Below are 10,624 nucleotides of genomic sequence, written 5' to 3'. Positions count from 1 at the left end.
CGATGCAGCAGCGATCATGTGTGTACAGTGGGGCCCGCTGTGCCCACATGGCCGCTGCTGCGCCGCACGATGCGCACAGCAGGGCTCCAGTTACAGCAGCAGATAAAAATTCCTAGTTTACCTACCTAGTACCTACTGCTTTGCTTAATGGAGTAAATTAATTAAGAAAATAAAATTAGTAAAGCCCCAATTAATTAAGAACTAGAAAAAGCAAACACACCTCTAATGTCTATATATAACAAACCATCCTCAACCTCTGACTCCCAGGAAACCATCAGTGAAAGCACATGATCACCACCTCTTATGTCTGCATCACTTCTTGGGTCACCAGTCCTCCCACACACCACCATCCACCGCAACTGCCACCGTAAGAACAAGAGCAAGAGCTACAACAACATGACCAAAATGTCCATAACAGACCCTCTCGGCTTCAATTCTGATCGAACCCAGCTCGTCGATCATCCTCTCTACAAGTACGTTAACTTCTCCACCGCTCGCGGTGGCGGAAAGGGTGGGGAAGAGGAGGAAGAAGATGATGATGATGAGGTGTGGTTGAAGGTGCGAGAAGAAGCCAAGTGGGATGTGGAGCAAGAACCCATCTTGTCGAACTATTACTTCACTACGATTCTAGCTCATGATTCCATGGAAAGTGCTCTAGCGACACACTTAGCCACAAAGTTGAGCAATTCCACCCTTCATTCAGACACCTTGGTTGGGGTCTTCTATGGCGTTTTGAAGGAAGACCCGGAGATCAGGAAGGCGATTCGGGCTGATCTTAGGGCGGCTAAGGAACGTGACCCGGCTTGTATCAGTTACGTACACTGCCTTCTCAATTTCAAGGGCTTTCAGGCTTGCCAAGCCCATAGGGTGGCCCATAAGTTGTGGTCTCAAGGCCGGACTGTGTTGGCCCTTTTAATTCAGAACCGGGTCTCTATGGTTTTCGCGGTGGATATCCACCCGGGTGCGAAGATCGGGTGGGGTATTTTGTTGGATCATGCGACCGGCATTGTGATTGGTGAGACCGCGGTGGTGGGGAACAATGTGTCGATCCTACATAATGTTACCTTAGGGGGCACAGGCAAGCAATCTGGAGATAGACACCCTAAGGTTGGGGATGGAGTGTTGGTGGGTGCAGGGACTCAAGTTTTGGGTAATGTTAGGATTTGTGAAGGGGCTAAGATCGGTGCCGGGTCGGTGGTGCTCAAAGAAGTGCCCGAAAGGTCTACGGCAGTCGGAAACCCGACGAGAATACTCGGCAAGAGGGAGAAGCCCTGTAGGATGAATGAGCTCCCTGGTGTCACCATGGGTCACACTTCTTTTCTATCTGACTGGTCTGATTATGTTATATAGGGACCAAGATCCTCTGAAGCACCGGCGGGTGTGTGGTGCACATCCTACGGCACAGCAGAGGCCACATGCCACACATGGCACACATGGCCTCTGTTGTGCCGCTGGATGTGTACCGCGCACCCGGCGGTACTGCAGAGGATTTTTATCCATTATATAGGGAAGGGGAGATTGGTGCCAAATAGTCTATATATATATGTCCTATATATTTTCTGTTGTTAATTTGGGTTGTAAATAATTAAGGAAAGGATTCAAGCTGTCCTTGAATTCATATAAGTATAGTTGGCTTGTTATAGTGTCTTGTTATTCAAGATCTCCCTGAATTCATATAAGTGTAGCTTGTTATAGTGTCTTGTTATAATGTCTGTTGGATCATGAGAATTTAACTCTAAAATTCTCACAAATTTCATATTAGTCTAATAAATGTGTGAAATTTTCACAAATTCATGTGTTTTGGAAAATCTCTGAATTTTGGGGGATTCAAATTGCAATAAAAGGGGAGGGTTTTCTAACAAAAAGCATAAAGGAGCATACCAAACAAAATATAATGGAAATCGTTTCAAACCTAAGAGGACAACGAGGTCATTTCATATAAAGAGAAGAGAGAGAGAGGGGAACATGCCTTCCAGGTGGCTTAGAGAACCTTCTTGCTGCAATGCAATACGAATTTACATGAATCAGGCGATACAAATGATAATGGGGAAATTTCCCATGATCAATAGGAATCGAGAGGTCCACCTAAAATTGTCTAAGATTATGTTTGGTTCATAGGGGTTTTGATGCATCCGACTCCTCTACTTTCGCCTGCCCGGTACTATCATGCGCCCCCCACACACAAGCACGGTGGAAAATACCGCTTTACCGCACTTGGGCAAGGGTAAGGTGGTACATTCCGCCTTGCTCATGTGTGGGTAGCTGATCTGGAATATGGATAAGTCTGACAATAGTCCTCAAAGTTTCAAAAAACGTGTATGAACCATTGAGTATTGACTGAAGCGAAAGTGCACTATCAGTAATATTGTATATTTGTAAAGGACTCCAACACACACATGGACATGCAGTAGCAAGTCTCTCTCGTCCAAGTCCGCATGCATCTTTCTCCATCTCTCCTCAACAATTACACTTCCAAGTATACATCACATTGAAATTTGAAATATGCATTTTTAGTTGGAAAGGACAACGTGTTATGTGACTAATGGGGTCTATTCTAGTGTATGAACCTGAGATTTGACCCATCTAGTATGGGATAAGGGTGTCAAAACCAAATCAAAACTCAAAATCGAACTGAATAAATTCAGTTTTGTTTTGGGTATGCTAGATGCGCATTTAATTCAATTCAATTTGATTACGGATTTATATCACAATCCATTGATTTGAACCGAAACCAAACCAAATACCACACTTAAATTCAAAACCCTATGTCTTTTTTTGGTAACAATCCAAAAAGGCAAAAACTGCAAAACTCGAAAACCCTATATCACTATTCGCTATATGACTACTATTTCCCTTTTCCCTGTACTATTTTATAATTTTATTTTTACTTCAACTCTTTGTCTCTTCAAGTCTACTCTGCAATCTGCAACGGTGCAACCTTCATATCTCCCAACCTGCAAGGCTGCTTGCAACGGCGCAACATAGGTTTTCTCTGACACACGATGCAATCTTCATATCTCCCAACCGGAAAGGCTGCCTGCGACGGTGCAACCGAATTAGACCCGTATTAGAACCGTATATGAGAACCGAATTAGACTCCTGGGGAGAAGAAGTGTCCTGGATGGTGCAACATTTCAAGGGGACATTCATGATAAGCAACATCAAGAAATTCAGTTTGATCACTGCTATCTATAGGCTCTGGTGGGGAGCACAACCGCAGGATCTTCCTACAACAACAGAAAGAACCAGCTTGCATTCTTCACCGGATTATCAACGACACTAGAGGACGGTTCTCGGATCTGCAAACTCAGGTGCTAGACAACGATGGAAATAGGAGTTTTTTTGCCCGCTGGAAGATCTAGATTTCATATCGTTTATCAGGTTGTGACTCCATATTCTTGGCCAAGACCACCTCATGGATGGGTTGTTGTCAACGGATAAGGGTGTCAAAACCTAGCTCGAACCGTTAAGACCAACCGACACCGACTAAAAAACCCAGATCAAATCGAATCGATTCTTATTGGATTGGTTTTAGACTGGGGTCTAACGAGACCGACTGAAAACCGAACAGCAATAGACCAACCGATAACAAACCGAAAACCGATAAAAAAAATTGATCGAGTATAAAGTAATGAATAATTGAATTGATTACAATATTGGTGAGCAAATTTATGGTTGTACGGGGCATTGTTACAAATCAATGAATATGAGGTTATGAAAATAGGGAAATTGATTTGTAACAATGCTTCTTCCATTGATCTCCTTTTTAAGTGTGGGGCTAATGAAATATTTAATGTAGTTGAAAAGAGAAAGAAAAGAAAATAGGCACAAACTAAACCCAACCCATTTAAGAAATCCGGTACTGAACCGAATCCAAACCGCTATCAACCTGTTATCATAAACCGAAATCGACATGAAACCAAACCGCACTGAAATCGAAACCAAAAAGGCCTTATTGGTTCGGTTTCGATTTCCCCTAAAGCCACACCGAAACTGAAAAAACTGGTCCAAATCCGAATCAAACCAATCGAGTGACACCCCTAGTCAACTGTGACGGGTCCATTCGAGGAACCTTGAGTGGGTATGGTGCCATTGGTTGGGATTCTACTGGGAATGTTATGTTTGCGTTGGCGGGGGTGACTGAAGATGATAACATTGTTCGGGTTAGGGGTGTAAATGAATAGTCAAAATCCGTTTCTGTATCCGTGTTCGTATCTGTTTAGCACTATTAGAATCTGTCCGAAAGCTAAACGGATGCGGATACGGATAGGCTATAACTACCCGAAAAACTATATTTACATGTAAACAGATAAAATATCCGATCCATATCCGTATCCGTATCCATTTAATATTATCCGAATCCATCCGAAAGCTAATCAGATACAGATACGGCTATAGCACTATCCGAGCCGAATCCAATCCGTTTACATCCCTAGTTCGGATTGACCTCCTAGCCATAAAGAAGGATCTTATGAAGTCCAAATCTTTGAACTTCCCTCGGGTTCAAGTGAGATCTGACTCCTTGGTAGCAGTACAGATGTAATGTGGGCATTTTCAAGTTCCATGGCACTCAATGGGCCTGGTCGATGATATTCTAGCTTTGAGAGGTGACTTCAGACTGCGCTTTCATATTCCATGTGCCAGAGATAAAGAATTGTGGGGATTTCTTGGGGATAAATATGTTCTCCAATTCTTTAATCTGATAATTCCTGGCAATACCACCTTCATTGCATGACATGTGGCACACAAAGATCATGTGGTGGAGATTGATTTGCTCCATTTCATTAAACTCAACCCCATTTGGCTTTCGGATCATCTCAACCCAAAGAGATTCCAAACCCAAAACGCAGAAAGTAGGAAGAAAGAAAATATCAGATCTTTCCCCTTGTGTTTTTGATATCGGGCTTCAAGGAAGGAGGGAAGGAAAAATATCAGATTTTTCTATTCTGTTCTAGGACCCTTTCCCGGTGGCAGGTAACCCTTTTCAAAGGGCTTGCACTCTGGCACTAGGTCGCCCATCCCAAGTAGCCAACCGCAAAGGACGGGTCAATAAAAGCACCAATGTAATTATTCGAAGAACTCACCCTCACAAACCAGTCTACAAGGGAAGGGAATCCAATATTATATATGTCCACATCTAATTCCTTATGGGACCGATATGGGACTATAGCACATAACATTTGGGTTTTTTTTCTTTTGTTTTTTCCATTTCTATTTCTGCGTTTTGGGTTTAGAATCTCATGAGGTTGAGAAGACCCGAAAGCCAAAAGGGATTGAGCTTTCATCGGGTTGAAATGGAGCAAATCAATCTCCAACACACGATCTTTGTATGCCACATGTCATGCAATAAAGATGATATTGCCAAGAATTGCCAGATTAAAGATTTGGAGAAGATCTTTATCCATGTACTAAGAGGCTAACAGCCTCCCGCGGGCTCTTTCCAAACTTGTACTGAACGATGCTAGTGGGAAGCGGCTCAGGACTTCAGGTTGTAAAGTTATTCTTTTATTCTCTTATTAATATAATTTTTTTTTTCTCAAAAAATAAAAAAACAAAATAAACGTGGAGAAAAAAGAGACAGAATATTTGACTGGGAGTGCTTATAAAGAAACGCGGAGAAGAGAGAGAATGTTGGATTGACACAGATTTCTTCCGAAAAATACTTAAAACAAAAAAAACAACATGGAGAAGAGAGAAAATATTGGAATGATAAGAATTTCTTGCCAAAAACAAGGAAATAAACGTGGAGAAAGAGAGAGTGAGAGGTTTAATTAGGTTTAATTTGCATGAATAACTCAGCGAATCTGAATTTTATGAATTATTCGTCCGAATCCGAATCCAAAATTTTATTTTGAATTATTCAGTTATTATAATACAAAAAAAAAAAATCAAAACCTTGTTTCTTTTTGTAAACCAAAAAAAAAAATTCAGATAGGAATTATTCAACGAATTAAATAACTAAACTTATGACTGCTTAACAAAAGATAAAAATTAATTATCCATGATGTAGTTTTTTGTTAGAAGTCCTTTTTTTTTTTTTTTTTGTAGAAATTCTTGATTAGAATTAAGGGTGTCAAATGATGCGGTTTCGGTTCGGTGCACATTTTGCAAGGTAGAAATCAAAACCACACCGAATAAGAATCACTCAAAATCAGAATCATTTTATATACGGTGCGATTTTAGCGGTTTCTATTCAGTTTTCGTTATCTGGTTTACATGTGATTTGTAATACCAGTTTCACATTTGTATCATTTAATTTTATTTTTCATATCCTTTATGAGAAATTATATTGTTTCATACACATCTACTCTAGGCAAAGTTCACTTAGACATGATAGTTGCAATGATAATTTTAAGTGATTGCTCAAGACCGCAAAGTACCGCAAGGAAAACCAATCTAAGGACATCACTAATCCATACCCCCACTTAATTCATTAACAAAGTCCACTACGACATGCTTGTACTAAATCCTTCCGTTCCTTCATGAATTTGAATTGGCACTCAAACTGAAATTCAAAAAAATATCAGGAAGGAGTCCTAATATTGTAGAGTGTTTAATCTTATTCTTAAACAGATAAGAATATTCCTAATCTCGATTTTCTACCCGGTTTCTATTCGGTTAACCGATGATTTTTCGGTTTTGAATTGCATTGAACCCGTAATAGAACCTATGAAATTAGAATCGCGTCGTTTTTATATGGCGTGGTTCAGTTCGATTGTAAACGGTCGGTTCCAGTTCCGACAATGGGTTTCGGTTCCATTTTGACACCCTTAGTTAGAACTTAGTAGTCTGTAGCGAAAAAAACATTATTTTTTTTTTTTTTTTGTTGATAGTTTAGAACCATAGAATCGTTAAGAACAAACATTTTGGCATACGTGACTTAATAAAATATCCATGATCAATTCAAAAGGTCTCAACTTTAATTTTAGGTTAAAAAAAAATGACTTAATGTTTTAATCACAATCATATAGTTAAGGTTTATCAAGAAAAAAATTATATAGTCAAGAACAACATGACATCCCAAAGTTTAACTTGAGATCTTTACAGGCAGATCCTATTGGTTATGGTTTTTAATCTTTGTTATGCCTTTTGATTAATGAAACAAATGTTATCTTAATTTTTGTATCATTTATACACTATGCCCATACTTTACCAAAAAATATATATATATACTATGCCCATATGATAATTGGTTGATAATGTTAAACATGTTCTACAAATATTAAAAATAACATCCCAATTATTTTTTATAAAATGAATAATTCTCAAATTCGAATTTTATTTTGTTCGCTTCTTTGACCGCTTTTTTGACTGAATTCTTGAATTAACAAAAAGAATTATTCCGAATAATTCTCTGTTCAAGTAATTCCTGAATCCGAATTTGCTAACTAGGTATTGGAGTGAGATATGCCTTAATTATCCCTTGTTTTATCTATGGTATACCTTTATTAACACAACCTTTACAACCCTTATTCAAGCAATATTCAAAATATTATTTGACTAAATTGAGTATTTTTTTTATTACCTAAATTGCGTCAAAGTTCATTATCATTTGATTCTAATCCAACGATTCACAGGTTGATTGTGTGGAACATACACTATCCATGCAATCAAGTGGAGTTCTTTTTCCCATCAAATAATTAGTATTTTTTTAGCCTAATAGGAGAATATATTTGTTTTTCTTTCAATCAGAGTAAAATCTTATCACTTGTACTAAAAACCTAAGCAAATATAGGGTTCTGGTAAATCAGTCCAAGAATCCTAGAAAAGGTCCTTAGATCTGAAAACTCATCAATCCTTGAGTTCCTGGGCATGAATTGATCGTATCGGATCGGTCAAAATTGGGAGCTATAATGGCCGATTTCAATCATTGTTCTAGTGCAAGATATCAGATTGTGTATCGATCACTTGCAAAACCGATACGATTTCAATACGGTATTGGAATGGATTGGTCGTATCGAACAAAATTACCCCTACATCTCCTTAAAAATGGATTTTCTGACCAATTTACCCTTTATCCGTACCATATCACCAATACAGTATCAGCACAGTATTGAAATCGCCTACATGCAAAACTGGTACGTATCGATCAATATGGGCGATCCAATACCGATACATAGAACCATGATTTCAATTCAAATAGGTCAATTTATTGATTCAATTTTCAATATTTGAAATTATAGAATTTTTTTTTTTATTTTGGTAAGTTGAAATTATAGAATTGGATTGGTCAAATCGATAGAGTCAATCAAAATGGGCGGTGATCGATCCTGATTTAGCACACTCAGAAATAATAAATTCTCAGGTTTTTAGGACCGGAATATTGGGTTTTCAGATAAAAGCTAATACAGATCGATGTTAAGGCTTTTAGGACTGATTCCTGAAAATGTTGCCGATTTTGAGTTTAAAGTACTTTTCTTTAACCGTAACTTTAAACGTGAGATTCTCCCAAAAAAAAACTTTAAACGTGGCATGTTACGTCACTCTCAAAGAAGTCACAATAGGAATCCGTCCCTTTCGTTCTTTTCGACTATTTTTTTAAAGTTTAATTACAGTCACACTTTACCTACTTACTGAGTTACTGCTTCGAAAAGAAAATAAAATTGGTAAAGCCCCAAAAACTTGAAAAAGCAAACACACCTCCCTCTTATGTCTATATAAGCAAACCATCCTCCTCAACCTCCACTCCCAGGAAACCACCGCAAGACCTTCAACAACATGACCAAAATGTCTCCTTGCGACGATAACGGCTTCGATTCTGATCGAACCCAGATCGTTGATCATCCTCTCTACAAGTACGTTTACTTCTCCACCGTCCACGGCGGCTGTGGCCACGGCGGAGAAGAAGAGGAAGAAGACGATGATGATGAGGTGTGGGTGAAGGTGCGAGAAGAAGCCCAGTGGGATGTGGAGCAAGAACCCATCTTGTCAAGCTATTACTTCAGTACAATTCTAGCCCATGATTCCATGGAAAGTGCTCTAGCGACACACTTAGCCACAAAGTTGAGCAATTCCACCCTTCATTCAGACACCTTGGTTGGGGTCTTCTATGGCGTCTTCAAAGAAGACCCGGAGATCAGGAAGGCGATTCGGGCTGATCTTAGGGCGGCTAAGGAACGTGACCCGGCTTGTATCAGTTACGTACACTGCCTTCTCAATTTCAAGGGCTTTCAGGCTTGCCAAGCCCATAGGGTTGCCCATAAGTTGTGGTCTCAAGGCCGGAATGTATTGGCCCTTTTAATTCAGAACCGGGTCTCTGTGGTTTTCGCGGTGGATATCCACCCGGGTGCGAAGATCGGGCAAGGCATTTTGTTGGATCATGCGACCGGTATTGTGATCGGTGAGACGGCGGTGGTGGGGAACAATGTGTCGATCCTACATAACGTTACCTTAGGGGGTACAGGCAAGCAATCTGGAGATAGACACCCTAAGATTGGGGATGGAGTGTTGGTTGGTGCAGGGACTCAAGTTTTGGGTAATGTTAGGGTTTGTGAAGGGGCTAAGATCGGTGCCGGGTCGGTGGTTCTCAAGGACATACCTGAAAGGAGTACCGCAGTCGGAAATCCGGCGAGAATACTTGGTGGGAGGGAGAAGCCCTTTAGGATGAATAAGCTCCCTGGTATCACCATGGATCACACTTCTTTTCTATCAGACTGGTCTGATTATGTTATATAGGGAAGAGGGGATTGGAGCCCAATAGTTAATTTGGGTTGTAAAGAATTAAGGAAAGGATTCAAGCTCTCCTTGAATTCATATAAGTATAGTTGGCTTGGTATAGTGTCTTGTTATAATGTCTGTTTGGATCATGAGAATTTTAAAATTTCATATTAGTCTAATAAATGTGTGAAATTTTCACAAATTCATGTGTTTTGGAAAATCTCTTGAATCTTTGAGAATTCAAATTGCAATAAAAGGAGAGGGTTCTCTAAACAAACAGCAAAAAGGAGCACACCAAAAAAATATAATGGAAATCGTTTCATACCTAAGAGGACAACAAGGTCATTTCATATAAAAAGAAAAGAGAGAAAGAGGGGAACATGCCTTCCCCTGGTGGCTAAGAGAACCTTCTCACTGCAATGAAATACCAATTTGCATAAAGCAGGCAATACAAATGGAGGATAATTGGAGCAATTTCCCAATTTGGATCCTTTACTGCCGAGCTGCCTGGTAGGAATCTACTGTCAAGACACAGCAAGACGGTAAATGACCACCTTACCCCCATTTGGGTAAGGCGCTCGGGCAAAGATAAGACGATCATTCCCCGTCTTACTGTGTCTTGACTGTAGGATCCTGCCGGGCAGCTCGGCACTAGAAGATCAGGGTCCAAAATTTCCCATGATCAATAGGATTCGAGAGGTACACCTAAAATTTTCTAAGATTTTGATTGGTTGACGGAGATTTTGATGGAGTGAGGAAGCCACAATATGGATAAGTCTGACAATAATCCTCTAAGTTTCAAAAAACGTGTATTGACCATTTGAAAGTAGCAACTCTCTCTCTTCAAAGTCCGCATGCATCAATCCCTTTCTCTATCTCTCCACAACAATCACACTTCCAGCAAGGATTCACATCCTCTACTTCCATCGATGAACTTTCATCCTACTTCCACGCATTCTGGTAGTGA

General features: G+C 39.8%; 2 protein-coding genes across 2 annotated transcripts; both read left to right on the top strand.

The window, feature by feature from the left end:
• The first annotated feature begins 405 nt into the window (after positions 1 to 405).
• On the top strand, positions 406 to 1,353 carry LOC122643669 (serine acetyltransferase 1, chloroplastic-like). Its single transcript, XM_043837269.1, has one exon. It carries the CDS (start codon positions 406 to 408, stop codon positions 1,348 to 1,350), a length of 945 nt encoding a protein of 314 aa, XP_043693204.1. The 3' UTR covers positions 1,351 to 1,353.
• Positions 1,354 to 8,727: 7,374 nt separating this feature from the next.
• LOC122643668 (serine acetyltransferase 1, chloroplastic-like) lies at positions 8,728 to 9,676 on the top strand. The gene is made up of 2 exons (XM_043837268.1): positions 8,728 to 8,808; positions 8,851 to 9,676. The coding sequence occupies exons 1-2, from the start codon at positions 8,728 to 8,730 to the stop codon at positions 9,673 to 9,675; spliced, it is 906 nt and encodes a 301-aa protein (XP_043693203.1). The 3' UTR covers position 9,676.
• The last annotated feature ends 948 nt before the right edge of the window (positions 9,677 to 10,624 follow it).

Source organism: Telopea speciosissima, chromosome 10 (assembly GCF_018873765.1).
Source record: "Telopea speciosissima isolate NSW1024214 ecotype Mountain lineage chromosome 10, Tspe_v1, whole genome shotgun sequence".
Lineage (NCBI taxonomy): Eukaryota > Viridiplantae > Streptophyta > Magnoliopsida > Proteales > Proteaceae > Telopea > Telopea speciosissima.
This window is presented reverse-complemented; position numbering and strand designations above follow the sequence as displayed.